This window comes from Anomaloglossus baeobatrachus, chromosome 1 (genome assembly GCF_048569485.1).
Source record: "Anomaloglossus baeobatrachus isolate aAnoBae1 chromosome 1, aAnoBae1.hap1, whole genome shotgun sequence".
Taxonomy (NCBI): Eukaryota; Metazoa; Chordata; class Amphibia; order Anura; family Aromobatidae; genus Anomaloglossus; species Anomaloglossus baeobatrachus.
Genome location: NC_134353.1, coordinates 200,145,302 through 200,165,586, shown reverse-complemented (window position 1 = coordinate 200,165,586; position 20,285 = coordinate 200,145,302). Strand labels below are relative to the sequence as shown.

The following is a 20,285-nucleotide window of genomic DNA, read 5'->3' as shown; positions in this document are numbered from 1 at the left end:
AGCACGTGCATTCAACTTCTTTGGTCGACCATGGTGAAGCCTGTTCTGAGTCAGACCTGTGTTGTTAAACTGCTATATAGTCTTGTCCATTGTGCTGCAGCTCAGTTTCAGGGTGTTGGCAATCTTTTTATAGCCTAGGCCATATTTATGTAAAGCAACAATTCTTTTTTTCAACTCCTCTTTGCCATGAGGTGCCATGTTGAACTTCCAGTGACCAGTATGAAGAGTGTGTGAGTGATAACATCAAATGTAACACACCTGCTCCCCATTTACACATGAGACCTTGTAACACTAATGAGTTACATGAAATCGGGGAGAAAAATGGCTAATTGGACACAATTTGGCAATTTTCACTTAGGGGTGTATTCACTTTTGTTGCCAGTGGTGGTTTAGACATTAATGGCTGTGTGCTGATGTCGCGGGCGGGGAGGGCGCTGCGCTCACCGCGCTCGGGTCCGGCGCTGCTACTGCTGCTCGGTGGCTCGAGCGGTGGGCCGGATCCGGGGACTCGAGCGGCGCTCCTCGCCCGTGAGTGAAAGGGGATGATTTCTGGGTTTGGGAAGTCAGTCCGTGACGCCACCCACGGTTGTGGTGAGGTTGGGACACAACCGCTGCTCTGGACGGGAATCCCGGGAGCGATGGCAGGGAGCAGCTGAGATGTTTATCTCCCCTCCGTGGGTAGGGGGGTTTGATGGTCCCGGGGCCCGGTGATAGCGACTGGAAGGGTGGATGGCAGGAGTTGGGGAGGTGCAGGGTCGTGGGGGCAGCGCGGGCCGCAAGGCACGGTGGTACTCACTCAGCGAATAATTTACACAGAGTCTCTGGTCAAACAAACGGCTGGATGGACGGGTCCCACAGGCGGCTGCGGTGTTTTTCCCCTGACCCCAGTTTGGTAGTGTAAGTCCTTTCCTGCCCCTTCGTGTACGCTCTTCCTGTGCTCCGGTTTCCAGCTGGCTCCCCGATTCGATACCGGTGGGCCACCGCCCAACCCCGGCTACCTACGGTTCCACCAAGACTGTCTTCCCGGCTCCCGCAGACGGCCACTACCGTCTGCCTCACTGGCTGCACGAGGGACCTAGGCTCCAACCTAGGCCCCAGTCTGCGTCTGCCTCACTGCAGACCTCCTCTCTCTTCCTCTGCCTGGACTTGTCTGAACTTGTTTCCTGCCTCAGGCCAGCGAAACTCCTCAGTGGGCGTGCCCATCTGCCTGACTCCGCCCACCTGGTGTGTCTGTCTGAACCCGAGGAAGAAATCAGGTCTCACTGGGGATGACTGCTGTGAACTGCTGGGGGTGGGGGTGTGGGGGTGTTGTTACCTGTGGCCCCTGGCTTGTCCAGGGTGCCACACTGAATTATTTAGAGGGCACAACAAATTTATACTGTTATACAAGTACACTGACTACTATACATTGTTTCAAAGTGTCATCTCTTTAGTGTTAATGAGAAGGTATTTCTTATAAAGATTTATATTTTCCTCTCACCTTATTGCGTTGTGCGCTCCCGCACAACCCCAGCACCTGAAGAAGACAACGTATAGTTGTTGAAACGCGTTGGGGCTAAAGGGACTTTCATTTATAATAAAAAAAAGTCTAATTTCTCAATATAAATTAATTTCCTCTTTGATCTGGTGCTCCATGAGACTGATATATATTGTCTCTATAATATCTTTAGTGTTGTCCCATGAAAAATATAATAAAATATTTACAAAAATGTCAGGGGTGTATTCACTTTTGTGATATACTGTATGTAATGTTTCATATTGCCTACACAATTCAAAACACAACAGACACACTCTGATTCCCCCATGATAGATTCCCCACTATCGGCTCTCAGATAATATTTAGAATAACAAAGAAGCTTCCACCCAATATATTTTATTACTAGATTTTGGTAAAACCTTATTATATATAAAATACAAATATGCTGTATATTATAATCGCATGGTAATACTGAACACAAATACCTTTTGAAATAAAATAAAAAGACTTTATTTTTAATATTAAATGTAATTTAATGTGTTTTCTTTCTACAGGACAAAGTGCAATTTTCCAGCCTGAAAGATCTGGTGTTTTCCATATTCCACAAATCTGGAGCTTGTATTAAAATCTGTCAATTTATATGTCCCCACCCTACAATGAAAGAAAACAACAGGTTAAAATATTGTCACTCACCTACACATTGCAGCATAAAGAAGCCACAGCATTCTAACATCTGAGGCTGGTGGGTTCCTGAATTGTCAACCTTGGTATAGTCAACTTCACCCAACTGGATTTTCGGTCCAAGTGTTGTCCGTGAAAAAACTATCACATGGGCAACGCTAGGACCAATTTTTTTTAACAGGTCGAATCTGTATGTGACAAAAAAATTGGCGCACGCTCTAGATTCTTCCCTGTATTGGATGAGAGTCACCTATTCAAGCCTAAATTACCTATTCAAGCCTTTACGGATCAACTATATAGCATCCAATTTTTATGGATACATTGCAACTCTAACATATAAAACTGTATCTGGCCTTGTATATTTTAACAACTGCTGATGTATAACAAAAAAGATGCCGTACAGATAGATAGATTATGGATGACACATGAGGTGAAAATCGTCCTTTGTTTCTCCAAAAATCAGACATTTTTTTTTTATACACTCATGTGAACTTAGCATATGAGTGAGAAAAAAACACTGTCCTCCGCTCCTAAGGCCTCGTTCAGACGTTCGGTCTTTATATATGTGTTCCATCCGTGTTTTTCACCAATCATAGTCTATGGGTATTTCACATTCTGTGTTTATTTGCTTATACGCTTGTCTGAACGAGCCTTAAAAGGAACCTGTCACCGGTATTTTGGCCTATAAGCTGCGGCCACCACCACCGGACTCTTATATACATGCTGTATATAAGAGCTCAGGCCGCTGTGCAGAACATAAAAACACTTTATAATACACACTCGCCAGTCCCGTGCATGCGCACTACAATACTTTGATCTGCCCTGCTCAGGACCTGAATGCCGACGAGTGTGTATGACGTCAGAAGCGTCATGCACCACAGCTTCAGAAGAAGGCGGACGAAGATGGCCAAAAGAGAAGGCACCGGCACTGGAGGACGAAGACGCCCATTTGAGCCCCATCCACGGCTGTGACCAGTTTAAATGAGTATTATAAAGTGATTTTTATGTTCTACACAGCGGCCTGGGCTCTTATATACAGCATGTTAGAATGCTGGATATAAGAGCCCACTGGTGGTAGCCGCAGGTTATAGACCCCAAAACTGGTGACAGGTTCCCTTTAATGGGTAGGAGAAAGTTATATTTTTTTTTTTGTCATGAAAAAAATGGGTGCCACAATAATGGGAAGAATGGACATATAGACTAAAACATGGGTGAAATCGGATCCAGCAGACTGCAGAAATATGGCACATTTTATTCTTGTATTAATAATAAAAAAGAATAAAATAATGTCTGAATGAGGTCCAATAGTCACACTGGAGGTGCTACACTAGACTGTTAGCATGCATTATGATTTGATTACCTTCATGCCCAGCATTTTAAGCTGTGCCAGAGAGCTAATCAGTAAGGGCAGAATAGGTGTAATAGTGGCGAGGAGACTGTGACTATGCGATAGCGCCGGTCAGACAACTGCTATCACTGGCGCTTTCTTTCACTCATATTAATGCTATACGTTTACACATGTTTAGAACTGCATAAACATATAATATAGCAGAATTCTCTATGTTCTGTCACCTAAACTGTGCTGACAAGTTCCCTTTAAAGACAATTTGTCAGCAGGTTTTTGCTGTGTAATCTGGGAGGAGCATAATGTAGGGGCCAAGACCCTGATTCCAGCAATGTGTCACTTACTGGTCTGCTTGATGTCATTCTAATACAATCATTGTTTTATCTGCTGCAGATCTAGCAATTCTCTGAATTCTGAGCCCTATATAACCCTACGCACACCACTGATTGGTAGCTTTATGTGTACAATTTATATTGATAAAAAGCTGGTTGTCTGTGGCGGCTGCGAGATTACACAAAGCTATAGGACGACATGGCATGAGATACCTAGTCCTGTAGTCATAACTCCTACTGCTAAAACTCTGGGAGGAGCATTAATGTAGGGGCCAAGACCCTGATTCCAGCAATGTGTCACTTACTGGTCTGCTTGATGTCATTCTAATACAATCATTGTTTTATCTGCTGCAGATCTAGCAATTCTCTGAATTCTGAGCCCTATATAACCCCACGCACACCACTGATTGGTAGCTTTATGTGTACAATTTATATTGATAAAAAGCTGGTTGTCTGTGGCGGCTGCGAGATTACACAAAGCTATAGGACGACATGGCATGAGATACCTAGTCCTGTAGTCATAACTCCTACTGCTAAAACTCAGCATTTTTTATTCTTAAACAGCAACACACAGCCCAGTAAGTAACATATCACTGGAATCAGGATCTCTGCCCCTACATGATGCTAGTCTAAGATTACATATCAAAAACCTGCTGACAGATTCCCTTTAATAATGACTATTTTTTTCCTCCTTCTGCAATTTGTTTATGAACAATTATTACACTATTGTTCCTTGGCTACAAACAAGTAGGGAAATGACAGAAAAGTGTAATACATAATTGGTTCCAGAACCTGAACAAAAGCTGTCCCAGACAATTGTATTTGGTAATATGATTAAGAACCATCTCTTGTTACCATTGGAGTAACTATAAGTAAGGTAATGACAGTTCCTAAACTAGACACTCAGGGAAAGGCTCTTAATCTGAACGTTTTGGGTTTTGACCCACAGGAGCCACCAATTATTAGAACTGTAGTTATGATGGACATCAGGCTTCTATAAGTCTGACCCTTGATAGGTTAAAGGTCATGAATGCCTTAGCCCTGGAAAACCCCGTTTGATGGTTACATATCTGTATATGAGACATTAGAGAAATATATTTTTCGATTCAATTTCTTAATATCACTTTTGTGGATTAAACGAGGATAGCAAGCGCAGAAGAAAACAGCACTGGCAATGGCAACACCGATTCTTTCCATGCGTAGTATTGTTTATTTGTAAACAGGATCTAGTGAAGACATGAGGTATGGTGTGATGCTGAGAATACGACCAATGTTCAGTGTGAGACAGGTAAAAGAGTCACAATTCTAGATATCTCCGCGGTGCTGAGTTCCGACCTTTCCATCCTTTGAAAACTGCTGGTCATCATTGTCTCCATATCGGTTAAAAGGAATGATTTTCATTGACGATTTCATCATGGAAGTCCAACGGCTGCGCCATGTTGCCCAAATTATACCATTGTCGTATCCACCAGTAGTATCAGACTCGGAGTAAGTGCCACCTGAAAGAGGTGAGAAGGGACACAATTATTGAAAGTGTTTTTTACTAGGGATGATCGAATACCACAAATATCCGACTTTGCGAATATTTGCCGAATAGGTCGCCGCTATTCAACTATTTGCGAATATTCGATGAGCAATGTAAGACTATTTGAAACCCGAATAACAATTATTCAGGCTTCCAATAGACTTACACTGTGCATCGAATATTCGCATAGTGGTGACCTATTTATCGAATATTCGTGAAGTCGGATATTTGTGGCATTTGATCATTCCTAATTTTTGCCATTAGAGCATGATAGTCTTGGTCCATGCGATATCAGCTAAAGGTTTCTGAGACCGTACCCTAAATAGGAGCCATATTTTTGCCTTGTATATTCATGGCCACCATCATTCACAGCTACGTACTCCACTGACTCAGCTAGGTCCCCCATTACCCATTTATGATGTCTATGTACCCTTATGTGGCATATGTACAGGTAGAAACTATTCCAACTGTATAAGAATGTGGCACAAGTTGGCGAAAAATCCACCTTATGATATAATATAGATAATTAAATCAAAAACATACACATTCATAGTGAGACAGTCTATATTTTTGTGGCTGTAAAGAGTCTACGGCTCAAAGAAGTCAAGACTTTCTCGATTTACATGGAAGACCATTACCTTGGTAATATTTGCCATTGAGGTGACCAGCATGACATCTGTTCATCCACCAGCCAGAGCCATCTTGTTCAGCACAATTTCCATCATATCGGTCATTATCTTTGTCATAGGTGCTGAACTGCATGCCATTGTGAGAGGTGTAGAACTTGTCACTTGCATCATCTCCAAAATCAAAGCCATCAAATGCATCTCCAGCATCACCACCAAGGAAATATGCATATGTCAGCCGGTAGTTATCCTTTTCAGAGCCCAGTCTGAAGGTGGAATAGTCTGCTACACTGTATAGGAGAAAGGAAAAGTCATTTCAAATTAAAGCAGCACATTTAAATTGATGATAAGAACTAATTCTCCATTGACACCAACAAATGATCAGATTTATACATCAGTGTACGTGAAAAAAATCATACTATAGGCTTCCAACAGTGTCATCTAAGTGCTACATAAGGCTACGTACCCATGATGAGTGTTTGGAGAGGTGTTGATTTCTGTACCTGTTAGCTAAAGTAGGCTAGTTTCATTTTTTCATTGCGTTATTGAGTGGGTTTTTTATGTTTTTACTGCGTATTGATGCTGACATTTTTGCCTCTGTTTGGGATGTCATACCGTAAAGGGTCTGCCAGGCCTAATGTGATGTCTGCAGTCACTCTATGTGGCTGCAAACTTAAACATTTTCTTCACAGCACACATACACACTGTGCGTTGCAAAGATTCGCTGGTTTCTGAGCCGGGAACGGCCGGCACGTATCGCAATTGTGCATGTTCTCGGCCACAACCCCCCTAGTGGGCGCGGCCTTGCTCAATACAAATGCATAGAGTGGGCATTGCCGATCAGTGGGCACGGCCTTTCTCAATAAATTTGTGGACACTCCCAGTATTCAGGTTCTGGCCAGGAACATGCATGGTCCACAATTGCGGTCACATGACCACCATTCCTGGCTCAAAAACCAGTGAATCCTTGCAGCGCATAGTGTGTGTGCTGGGAGAATTAATAAGTTTGTAGTCACATAGAGTGACTGCAGACATATCACTTTAGACAGGACAACCCCTTTAAATAAAGCTGCTTTGTTTTTGATACTTTTATGGTATTTGGCTTTGACAAAACTTCATTGATACAGTCAAATGTGGATTACATGAGTTGTTTTCCATCTTATTTTTTGCATGTAATACAAGTCTATGGGGATAATCTGCACATAAAACTCAGTGCACCCACCAGAGAAATTGACAGGTTGCAGGTTTGAAACACGCCCTGTAGATCAGATTACAGTGAGTAATAAAAAGAAGCACAGGGGGCAGTAGATTCCTAGAAATCCCATCCACTTTACTGGAACTATAAGGGCCATTTCACACATCCGGCATTTCGCCGGATTGGTCGGTTCCGGCGTACTCCAGAACAGTATATACAGTACAATGGCATCCCGGCAAGCTCCGGTCACATGCTCCGGTCACATGACAGCATGTGACCGGAGGTTGTCGCGATGCCATTGTACTGTATTACACTGACGGATGTGTGAAACGACCCTAAGATGCTGTGATATCTGTGCAGCGATAAAAAACAGTGCCAGAAACTCACCAAAACCCCATCGTAGGAACTTAACATTGGGAAGATAAATTGCTGATGCAGATTATGTAATGTGGAATAAGATTACATTAATTGTTTAGCTTTATGGATATGTTAACTCTCAATGAATAAAATATGCCATGTTAAGGAGTTAGCAGGGGACGTGTGCTGGATTTATCCTCCTAGTGCACGTCACGCCATATGTTATTTTGATGATTTGGTGCATTTGGCATTCCATCTATTTAGGCTTATCCACAATAGCCTATGGGCTGAATAATTAGATTAGCGGGTGACTCCATGACCTGTTTCACCCCAGCTCCACCCTTTATGACAGAGCTGCCTGAAACTGGTGTGAAAACCCAAAAAGATGCAACATTTTGCGCAACGCTGCACAAACACTTGGATTAATTATGACCTTTGACTCATCTGAACAGACAACTGCAGAAAACAAGGCAATACTTTCATGTTTTGGAGCATTACTATAAATGTGAGTCATGATTTGCATTTTTCACCTCTTATGGCCGTTCCAGTCCTCCAGCTCTATCCTCAGAACATACGGAATGGTAGACTGGGTGCTGAGTAGATGAATCTTTTCATTTCCAAGCCAATACTCTGTGGTGTCAGTTGGTGACAAATATCCGAATCCTTCTTTGTATTGGATCCAGTTCTTGTTGAAGTCCACACTGCCATCAAGCCTCTGGGAAAGAAAAGAAGTAAATAAATGACTATATATGAATGTATCTCCTGAGGCCTAGTTCATCCAATGCAGATTTGATGCAGCTTTTGTGTAAACAGTTGTGGGCTTGATGGTACATTTTCTGACTGCATTTTGCTTAAAGGGGTATTCCCATCTCCAAGATCCTACCCCAATATGTAGAAGGCATAATAATAATAATAATAATAATGGCAAATAGCTCCAATTACAAATTTAGTATAGTTCTCCAGATTAGCTATGTCTTTTAGGGCTCATGTGCACGTTGTGTAATTGCATGAATTTACGCTGCGTATAGCCCTGCAGCGTAAATGCATGCGTCCTGCGTCCCCTGCACAATCTATGTAGATTATGCATGACACATGCGCACGATGCTTTTATGAACGCAGCGATTTGGGTGCTAAATTTTGACCTAAATCCGTGCATTCATAAAATGAGCATGTCAATTATTCCGTGTGCTTTGGATGCAGCTCCCGCTCTGTCTATGGTGGGGGCAGCATCCAGAGCGCATGAAATCGGCTTTTTTCTACAAAAAAACTGCATCCATTACGCAGTATTTCTGCAGCGATTTGAAGCGCACATGTGCTGGCAAATCGCTGCAGAATATTCAGCAGTTACGTGCGCATGAGCCCTTACCTCATGTGAAGGGTATTGCAGCTTAGGTATCCATATTTATCACCATGAGCAACTAAATAACTAACTTACTATATGAGTGGATGTAACTATGGATACCTATGCTGCAATGCCCTGCACTTGAGATAAGAGAGATGGCTATATCAGGAGAACTATACTACATTTCTAATTGGAGGTATTTGTCAAATTTTGACAAAACGTTAATGATACGGTCGGATGAGGCTTTCATGAATTTTTAGTTTGTTTCTGTGGAAATGCACTGAAAGCGCAGGATTTTCTACATCGAATGCATTTCTATGGGGAAAATCTAGTCATAAAACTCAGCGTACCCACAAGAAAAATCGACCTGTTTCAGATTTCTAAAATGCTGTCATTTGTTTTTGCCATTTGGGTTTTGCACTGCAAAGCTGAGTTTTTGACCAAAGTTCTGCCAGAAAAAGGCTGCAGTTTGAACTGCATAGTGCGGACAAGAAACCCAAATTCCCATAGACTTTGCTTGAAAAGCAGAACACAACCATTTTGGCATTAAACGCTGCAGTTGAAAAAGCAGCAAAAAATCAGGTAAAAAGCAACGTGCGGACATAGCCTAAGAATGCAACATGTCAAGTCTTTTTGCATTTTTCCCTGCGTTTTTCACCCATTGGTAATAAAAGAAAATAATAAAAATGCATGGTCAAAAAAAGCATCAAAACGCATGAAGTTTTTGATGTGTTTTTTTCCACAAGATGCAATTTTTTGGCCACGATGAATTTTTGTAGTTACCACAAAAATGCAGCATACAGACATAGCCTTAAGTGGACTGAAAAGAGAAGTCTTCCATACACCTGGATCTGCTGTTACTAGTACTGTGCTGCCATATTGCAAAGTTATAAAATCCAGCAGCTCTCAACAGTGTTATACTAGCTTATAGCTATTACCATACACCATACCAGGGCAATGGAGACCCACTACTGACAAAAGACTAAAGCCGCAGCTAACACACAAGGGGTGCTAATTATATATAACCAAAAAGAACAAACCCCATATAAAATATACCTTTTAATATTAATATAAGGTAAAAATAAAACCAAAAGCAATATCCTCTTATAGTGTAGGGTAAATAATCAAAGGGACATGTAATCCATGATAGGTAATATACCAAAAAATATACCCTAGTGTGTACTAGGGACTATTGCGCACATTGCATAATAACATGCATTTACGCTGCGTTTAGCACTGCAGCATAAATGCATGCGTCCAATCTATGAAGATCGTGCATAATCCATCTGCACATTGCGTTTGAGAGTGCAGCAATTTGGATGCTAAAATTTTGACCCAAATCCGTGTGTTCAAAAATGCAGCATGTCAATTATTCGTGCGCTCTGTATGCTGCTCCTACTCTGTCTATGGGACAGGCAGCATCCAGAGCCCATGAAATCGGCATTTATGCTGCAAACACACTGCATCCATTATGCAGTGTTTCTGCAGCGATTTGAAGCGCACATGTGCTGTCAAATTGCTGCAGAAATTTTAGCATTTACGTGCGAACAAGCCCCTAGGGTTTCCGGTCGGTGAATGGGGGCGCCACAACCCTAGGGCGTCATACCCTCCATTGCTAGGTAGAGATAGGCTTTAGGGCTCATTAGGGTCAGCTTTTTCCCTGCCCTGTATCCCCTATTTTGGTATATTACCTATCATTGATTACATGTTCCTTTGATTATTTACCCTACACCATAAGAGGATATTGCTTTTGGTGTTGTTTTCACCTTATATTACTATTTAAGGTTATTTTTTATATGGGGTTTGTTCTTTTTGGTTATATAGACCCACTACTGACCCAACATCAGGAGACCCTATGGAGCTCCACTTTGCTACAGCATGATTGCAGCTTTTTTCACTCACTCTTTGTAGTACGGTCCACGCGGTACCAGATGGCTGAATTTCACAATAAACCAGGAACTGCTGCTTGGCTTTTAAGGGCTTGATATAGTAAAGACCGCTGGTCCGTGCTCCCTTATTTGCAACTTCTTGACAATCTGAAATACAAAAAAAATTGCCTTATCGAGACTGCTCTCATATTAGAAATGACAAATTTTGGAGGATTCAGTCCACATAGGCAGAAGTCTATCTAGTTCTCCCATATTGAACCATACCTTTTCCTGTGAACTCATATATTTCAACAGTATCTTTGCAAGGCTGTTGGCACTGGCCCTCCAGGACTGATATCTTCTGCTTCAGCTGGGTTATCTTCTGTGAGTTTGAGTTTAGGATGTCTTGTAGCTCTCTATATAAAATACACAAAAAAACTAGTTTGTAATAAACTAAAACAGAAGATCATTCCAAGCATAGTTGTTGAAAGGATTGATGATTTTTCTTCATACGGAATTCTTAAGGCCCTGTCACACACACAGATAGATCTGTGGTAGATCTGTGGCAGATCTGTGGCAGATCTGTGGCAGATCTGTGGCAGATCTGTGGCAGATCTGTGGCAGATCTGTGGCAGATCTGTGGCAGATCTGTGGCAGATCTGTGGCAGATCTGTGGCAGATCTGTGGTTGCAGTGAAATTGTGAACAATCAGTGTCAGGTTTGTGGCTGTGTACAAATGGAACAATATGCCCATGATTTCACTGCAACCACAGATCTGCCAAAGATTTCTCTCTGTGTGTGACAGGGCCTTTAGATGAAATAATTATTGGATATCATTTTTTAGAAAACCATACTGAGATAAGTAAATTTACTCTTAGAAGAGTAGCAATCTGGTAATGTCCAGATCTCTTCTGTATGAAGAAGGAAAATGAAAGAAAAACTAACTATTCCCATTAGGCTACTTTCACACCTCCGGTTTTTGCTATGCGGCACAATCCGGCACTTTGCAGGAAAATCGCAACCGTTTTTTTTTTGCTGCCGGTTGCGATTTTCCTGCATAGACTTTAATTAGTGCCGCATTGTGCCGCATGGCCTTGCGTTCCGTCCGGTTTTTGCCGCATGCGGCAGATTTAGCCGATGCGGCGGCCGGATGGAACGTTGCCTGGCACGTTTTTTCATGCGGCAAAAAAAAACCGCATCGCGCTGCATTCGGCCGATGCGGCGCATTTTTCAATGCATGCCTATGGCGGCCGGATGCGGCGCGATGCGGCAATAACCGCATCCGGCCGCCGCATGCGGTTTTTGCCACTGCGCATGCTCAGTAGCATGCCGCAAGCGGCAAAAACCGGACTGGCCGCACAGGAAAAACTTATGCAAAGGATGCGGTGTTTTCACCGCATCCGTTGCATAGCTTGCACAGCCGGATTGAGCCGCAGAGCTCAAGCCGGATGTGTGAAAGTAGCCTTAGCCTCCAGCTCCTTATTGCCTTACTGGATTATTTGAAGACTCTGGAGAACTATTGGTTATGAATGTTAGTTACTTACTGTATGATCCTCTCATTTTCTGTAATTGTCCGCTCATATCTTGTAATGTCATCCAGCATACTTCTGGATTTCTGTGTAGGGTCTTTAAGCACTATTTATTTAAGAAAAGATATATTAAAATAAAGACCATGGGTATAATAACGGACATGTAGATGTACAAAGACCACAAAACAGATCAATCACCAAATTTCACAATTCAAACAGCAGATCTCTAAGACTTGATGAGGCTGGTATAACTTGCTTTATAAATTTATGTAAGGCCCCGTGCGCTCACTGCGTTTTTGCTGCGGATTTGCCGCGGTTTTTGTTTATAATCTTTCTGCAGTCTTTCCCCAGCAAAATCTATGGGAAAACCAAAATGCTGTGCGCTCACTGCGTTTTTTTTCCTATAGGTTTTACTGCAGAATTTCTGCAGCTTTTCTGCAGCAAAAAAGAAGTAGCATGTCACTTCTTTTCCGCAGGTACCTGCGTTTGTGCCATAGGTAATGGTACAAGACCGCAGGGACCAACCCGCGGAAAACCGCAGTAAAATTGCGGGTGCGTTTTTACAGCGGTTTTTGCTGCGAGTGCGGAATTCTTCCAGAGGGTGCGGATTTTTCTGAAGAAAAGCAAATTTCCCAGTGCGCACAGACCCTAAGACTTAGGCTATGTGTCCACGTTGCTTTTTACCTGCTTTTTTGCTGCTTTTTCAACTGCAGCGTTTAATGCCAAAATGGATGTGTTCTGCTTTTCAAGCAAAGTCTATGGGAATTTGGGTTTCTTGTCTGCACTATGCTGTTCAAAATACTGCCTTTTTGTGGCAGAAATTTGGGCAAAAACTCAGCTTTTCAAAGAAGCAACATGTCATTTGTTTTTGCCATTTGCATTTTGCAGTGCAAAGCAGAGTTTTTGCCCAAATTTCTGCCAGAAAAAGGCAGCATTTTGAACAGCATAGTGCAGACAAGAAACCCAAATTCCCATAGACTTTGCTTGAATAGAAGAACACATCCATTTTGGCATTAAACGCTGCAGTTGAAAAAGCAGGTAAAAAGCAGTGTGGACACATAGCCTAACTGTTTAACTCTTTTTGAAGGGTTTCCTTGGCTTGCCTTCCTTGTCTTTTTTTCCTACCATGTTAAAAGTTCAGCAGGAGCTGGATTCCTAAAGTATTCTTCTTCACATGAGCGATTATTCTCTCCTCCAAGGAAATCAGATCAATTATGGTGATGACGCTCGGATCAAACTCTCATGCCAGTGTCAGTTTACTGTGATCTGATTCTCTTGCATGAGAGAATTGTATCACTGGTGCGTAGATGATGAAGAACTTAATTTTTCCATCTTCTCCATTCACTCAGTGCAGTCCAATGTTTCACACGTACCCATAGACTTCAATGGGTGCGTGTCGTCTGATATACGCTTCCAATGGAAACGACATGAGAAAAAAAAGTGGTGGGCACTGCTACATAGTATAACATTGGTCCATGGGCTATCCAATAAAATATCGGATAGCCACCGTCTATGTGAGTGCAACCTTAATGTCAGGATCATAAAGGTATTGTCACATGGCTTTTTAAATTAAGTACACCGGCCTCATCAGGTCCAAAAGATATAGTTAAAAATATATGTAGTTTACATGTTGAAATTAAATAACAGAATGGTTTTAGGCTCTGTGCGCACTAGAAAAAGGATTTTTCTTAAGAAATTTCTTGAGAGTGAAGGATTAGCGCACCTGCGTTAAAAAAACGCATCAATAACGCACCAAAAAAAGCATGCGTTTTTACCGCGTTTTGGTGCATTTTTGGTGCTTTTTTTGCAGGTTGGACACTGCGTTTTTTAATGCTTTAATCTGCACAGTTCCTTACCTTGTGGAGCCGGTTGGGGCTTTGTCCCTATTTGATGCATGTCAGTCACAATCACAGTAGTAGTGGTTGTGTCATTTCTAATTTGATTTAGAAGTCCTTCGAAATACTGCAGATCTGTGTCTACTTCTGTGTAGTATGTGTTTAGAAAGTCCGAGACGCCGCATGTGGTCGGACAATACTCCCCCTAAAAGCAGACAAAAAGCAAAAATAGTTAACTCCTTAAAAAAATCCTTCAAGAAATTACAGATCGTTATTCCTTATTAGGATGTACTTACAAATCGGTCATCTAAGATGCAGCAGTTATCTGTGTTTGGTACCAGGTTCTGCAAAAGACACAGGTATAAGGATGCATTGAAGTTCATAGTATTATAAGAATGCATATACATCACTCCATAGCTATCCACATACACTAATAAAATATCTAATAGGAATGAACAGATAACTAATGTATTCTTGATCTCCATGTACTTACAGAATAAGAGCTTGAGAAGAGGAGTATGGACTGGAGGAATAGCACCCCCTGGTGGTAGAATCGTGGCATTGCAGCAGGCTCTCCGTCCTGTACCTGCTTAGCTGGATAGTTCACAAATGAAGTGGCGCTTGCAGGTAGCTGCAGTTTTATGTGTTGTCTCTGGCCGCCAGAAACCCTGCAAACAGGAACAATGATGTGGCCAAAGGTCAAATAAAAGGGCAGGAGGGAGGCGCTTAGGAGCTGATGACCCTCAGAAGAGAACATGAGTCAATTTGATTGTGGTGGACGTCATCCAGAAAGTTAACTCTTTGGAGACACAACTTAGTATTTTTTTTTTCTATTGTAGATATTGATCTGTGAATTGCATCGGTTGCTCAATGTATTTCATTTCCAGTAATATTCTGTTCTATAAACAACCAGGATCCATGATTGCGATATAAAAAAAGACCGCTGGGCACTGCGTGTACGTATACATACAGAGCACAGAGCAGTGGAAAGCACTGGCGGAAACGCACCTTCTATGGGGAGTACGTGGAGGAATGTTTTGTTTCCTGAACCTCCTTTGATGATGATTACATCAATGTTTTCTCTGCTGCAGATCTAGCAGTTACAGAGCGCATGAATATGCTGGACTACCTGCAGCACACCAAGTAGTCCTGTAATGATAATCTACTGCTGATTAATCAGTGATTTTATCACAACTACACTAAGCAGCCAGTAAGTGACACATCACTGCAATCAGGATCTCTGCCCCTACATCATGCTGCTCTCAGATTAGGTGTTAAAAACTTGCTGACAAATTCCCTTTTAATATGGTTCAAGATACAGTATATAGCAACTGTTACTTTCAAATATAGTTAATATGCTTTTGTCTCACTTATCCTAGTTAGCGGTTTAAGTACCAATCATGTACCGATATACTGTAGGTGGACAGGACCTTACTGCATCTTCACATGCCTATATTTTTGTCCCAAACAATTGATATTAGCTTTCTAATGATCCCATTCTCGATGGAATCATACCTAACTGTCAGGTTTTATAAAGTTATATTCGAGGTCTGCAAGGGGAGTCAGGGCACAAGGTGCACCTTCATAGGATGCAGCTCAGGAGCTGCAGAAGGTGACACTTCTGGTTTCATAGTGAAAACACTGGTGATAGGTTCCCTTTAAAATGCCATTTATTTGTCATGTAAAAATTGTATCACGTTATCGGTCAGATAAAAAGAATGATTTCAAACTTAGGTTAAAGACACATGGCGAGTAAAACGGAGCGAGTGGAATGTGATAAAAAATCGGATTCCACTCGGACCCATGTTACTCTATGGGGCCGATCTCATGAGCAATTTTTTCCGCCCTAATCAGACCGAGAAAACAATCGCAGCATGCTGCAGGTAGAATCTGATTTGTTTTCTCTCGCACCCATTCAAGTCTTTGGGTGTGAGAGAAACATTACACTGCACTCAGATGACACCAGAGTGCAGTGCGATATACGCATTAGCTGGCAATGGAGGAGATGGGGAGATTAGTCCCTCCCTCACCACTGCAGCGTCCGCCTTCTCCTCCGTAGGATCGCATCACAGTGGCATGACACTCGGCTTACACTCCAGCAGAGCGGGAGTGTGATGAACTCGCAGTAGTTCTCGTGTGGCTCCATTCTTACCCCAAGCCTGTTTTCACCTCCATGACCAGGACATTTTTTTCAATTCTGACCAGTGTCACTTTCAGAAGTTATTATAACTCTCAGACACGTTAATGGATCCCACTGATTCTGAGAATGTTTTTTGTACCATATTGTGCTCCATGGTAGAGGTAAACTTAGGATGATAATTTTTGTGTTTATTTGTGAAAATATTGGAAATTTGGAGAAAATTTCACAATTTTCAAAATATGAGTTTGTATGCCCTTAAACCCGAGAGTTATGTCACACAAAATAGTTAAAAAAATTACAATCCATGTGAAAAGAGACAAAGGCACTCACCAGATATGCGGTAAAAAAAGCTGTTTTATTCGACCATCAGGTCAGGGGGAAAGGCGTGAGAGAGGTGGGTACACACAATCCATTGGACGATGGCCATTTCGCGTCTTTACAACCGACGCTTCCACGAGTCCATACAAACTGACATGAGTGTACTACTCTTAAGCACATTCAGCACACACCTGATGTGCAATGCCAATTAGTAAATTTAAAACCAGTGTTTTAAAAACAACCAAACATACAGAATGCAATGATAGAAGTAAAGTTGGACAAATACATTTAAATTATTCATTTTAATTGGACATTATACATTTAAATTACAAGTTACAAGGGTAACAAGAGAAAATGCACCATAAAGTTTGTTGTGCAATTTCTCCTGAGTACACCAATACCCCATGCGTAGAGGAAATCTACTGTTTGGGTGCATGGCAGGGCTTGGAAGGAAAGGAGCGCCATTTGAATTTTAGAGCGCAAAATTGTCTGGAATAGATAGCGGACACCATGTCGCATTAGGAGAGCCCCTGAGGTGCCTAATCAGTTGAGCTCCCCCAAAAGTGATCCCATTTTGGAAACTAAAGCCTTCAATTAATTTATCTAGATGTTTTGTGAGCACCTTGAACCCCCAGATGCTTCACGGAATTTTATAACATTGAGCAGTGAAAATAAAAAAAATACATTTTTACCATACAAATGTTGCTTTACACCAAATCAAAAGGTCACAGGAGAAAGTACACCATAAAATGTGTTGTACAATTTCTCCTGAGAACCCCAATACCACATATGTGGCCAAAAAATTACTTTTGAGGCACAGTACAAAGTGAAGAAGGGAAGGAGCACAATATATAATTTCAGATTTAGTTGGAATGGTTTGCGGTTGCCATGTCACATTGGCCGAGCCCCTGAGGTGCCAGAGCAGCAGAAACCCCCACAAATGATTCGATTTTACAAACTGAACCCTTCAATAAATTCATCCAGCGGTGCAGTGAGCATGTTGACACTACATGTGTGTCATAAAATGTTATACTATTGGCGGTAAAGAAATAATAATTACATTTTTACTACTAAAATGTTGTTTAAAGATTTCTAATTTTCACAATGGAAATAGGTAAATGCCCCAGTATGTGTTACACAATTTCTTCTGAGCATGGCAATACCCCACATATGACTGTACTTTACTATTTGTCCGCACCACATGGATCAGGAAGGAAGGAGCATGATTTGATTTTTGAAGCACAGATTTGCCTAGAAAGGTTTTTGGACTCCATTTGCACAACCCCTAAAGCCTGCTTTACACGTTGCAATTTCGCATACGATATCGTATGCGATTTGCAACGCCCCCATTGTATGTGTGGCACGTTCAATTTGTTGAACGTGCCGCCCAAATGATTAACCCCCGTCACACGTACTTACCCGTCCATACGACCTCGATGTGGGCGGCGAACGTCCACTTCCTGGAGTGGCAGGGACGTTCGGCGTCACATCGACGTCACGCTGCAGCCAGCCAATGGAAGTGGAGGGGCGGAGCTGAGCGGGACGTAAACATCCCGCCCACCTCCTTCCTTCCGCATTGCTGGCCGGGAGCCGCAGGACGCAGGTAAGATCTGTTCAATGTTCCCGGGGTGTCACACACTGCGATGTGTGCTGCCTCGGGAACATTGAACAACCTCACGTTCAATTCATGAGGAATGGACGACGTGCATGCGATGAACGGATTTTCGTTCAATCGCAATCGCATGTACCTGTCACACACTACAATGTACCTTACGATGCCGGATGTGCATCATTTATGACGTGACCCCGCCGACACATCGTAAGATACATTGCAGCGGGTAAAGCTGGCTTTAGGGGATGTGCGCACGTGTGCGTATTGCATGCAGTTACGCTGCGATCTGCACCCCAGCGTAACTGCATGCGTCCTGCGTCCCCTGCACAATCTATGGAGATTGTGCAGGAGCCGTGCGCACGTGGCCTATTAGAACGCAGCGATTCGGCTGCTGCCCGAATCGCTGCGTTCTAAGAAGTGACATGTCACTTGTTTCGTGCGGTTTGCATGCTGTCTATAGGGAGAGGCAGCATGCAGAGCGCACGTTCTGTGCCAGCACCATGCACTTCAGAACAGAGCTTTTCAGCTGCGCTCTGAAGCGCACCTTTTAGGTGCGGTGCAGAGCACACACGTGCGCATATAGCCTTAGTGTAAGCACAGAAGAAATCCCCTCAATTGACCACATTTTGGAAATTACAACCCTCTGGGAATTCATATACGAGTGTAGTGATGATTTAGTCTCTGGAAAACACTCATGGAGTCAAATGTAATGTTTCATTAACCCCAAATCTTTCATTGTCACAAGGGTAATAGGAGAAAATACACCATACAATTTGTTGTTCAACTTCTCCTGCGTACTCTGATACCTCGTTTGTGGAGGAAATCTACTGTCTGGGCGCATGTCATGGCTCAGAAGGGAAGGAGCGGCATTTGACTTTTTGAACTCAGAATTGGCTGGAATCATTCGTGGACACCATGTGGTATTTGGAGAGCCTCTGAAATGCCTAACATGGGAGCTCCCCCACAAATGACCCTATTTTGGAAACTAGACTTCTTAAGGTATTTATCTTGATGTTTAGTGAGCACTTTGAACCCCCAGAATGCCACTGAGAAGGTGGAGGCAAGAATTTGAATGCCACAGAGAAGGTGAAGGCAAGTTCTGAGGGATGACAGTGTGCCGCCCCGTGCTCAGCAGCAGCTGAGCCGCTCGGATCCGGACCTTCAGTGGGTGGCTCAAGGGTCTCCGGACCTGGGGGTCCTGCGGTCACGTCGATCAAAAGGGGTTTGGCGGTTTGGGGACGTAGGTGTACGGCCGGAGCCATGTTTGAGTTTGTGACGCCACCCACAGGATGTGGTGAAGCTGGACACTACTGCTGCAGTTACGGGGCACCCGGGGGAGATGTTATGCAGCAAGTTGTTAACCCCTCCGTGGGCAGGGAGGGTGACCCCGGGACCCGTTGGGGGTGTTTGGCGGTGCAGGGAGATGGGCGGCCAGAGGGCACTGATGTACTCACGATTAGTAAACAGTCTGGTCCCCCACCCGGTTGGTGGTCTCTGCCTTTCTCCTGCACCTGTTTTATGATGGTGGACTACCTGCGCTTGCAACTTCAAGAGTCTGCTCCCCGGCTTCTGGTTGCCTGAGGAGCCCTTTGCCCGCAGACGCTGCCCCGTGGGATCTCTCTGCCGTGGCGGTGGCTTTCTATCCCCCTCGTTGGGCTGTTGCCTTCAGTCGGGACTTTGGGTGGGACAGGACCTATAGTCCTGGCCGCAATTAGTTAATTAGCTAGCCCCCAGTAGCTTCTGGACCTAGCTTCAGGGTCTGAGTATCCCCCTTTGTGCTCCGGTTTCCGAGTCGGTTCCCCGGGTCGGTACCGGCGGGCCACTACCCTGTCCCGTGGTCCACCTCAGTTCCACCGTCTTCCCAGCTCCAGCAGACAGAGGCCTCCATCTGCCTCCTAGCCAGGAGTACCAGGGCTCCTACCCTGGCACTGGTTCAGTTTGCTGCAGGCCTGTCACACACAGGCCTGACCTCCACTTCTGCTCAACACTCCAACTGATCTGAACTTTCCTGCCCCAGGCTGTCTGAGACTCCTCGGTGGGCGTCTTCCAACCGCCTGGTTCCGCCCCCTGGTGTGTCCATCAAGCACTGAGGGGGGTGACTAG

At 43.4% G+C, this 20,285-nt stretch overlaps 1 protein-coding gene across 2 annotated transcripts; it reads right to left on the bottom strand.

The window, feature by feature from the left end:
- Window positions 1-2,026: 2,026 nt before the first annotated feature.
- FGG (fibrinogen gamma chain) lies at window positions 2,027-14,750 on the bottom strand. 2 transcript variants are annotated; one of them, XM_075335441.1, is made up of 10 exons: window positions 14,606-14,750; window positions 14,409-14,456; window positions 14,134-14,317; window positions 12,293-12,383; window positions 11,034-11,164; window positions 10,783-10,916; window positions 8,069-8,253; window positions 5,999-6,276; window positions 5,171-5,334; window positions 2,027-2,128 (listed from the first exon to the last, which is right to left on the bottom strand). In XM_075335441.1, the coding sequence occupies exons 1-10, from the start codon at window positions 14,672-14,674 to the stop codon at window positions 2,114-2,116; spliced, it is 1,299 nt and encodes a 432-aa protein (XP_075191556.1). In that variant the 5' UTR covers window positions 14,675-14,750; the 3' UTR covers window positions 2,027-2,113. The 2 variants fall into 2 exon arrangements, with proteins under 2 accessions (XP_075191556.1, XP_075191546.1); XM_075335431.1 differs by lacking the exon at window positions 2,027-2,128 and having other exon boundaries at window positions 5,069-5,334.
- Window positions 14,751-20,285: the final 5,535 nt, after the last annotated feature.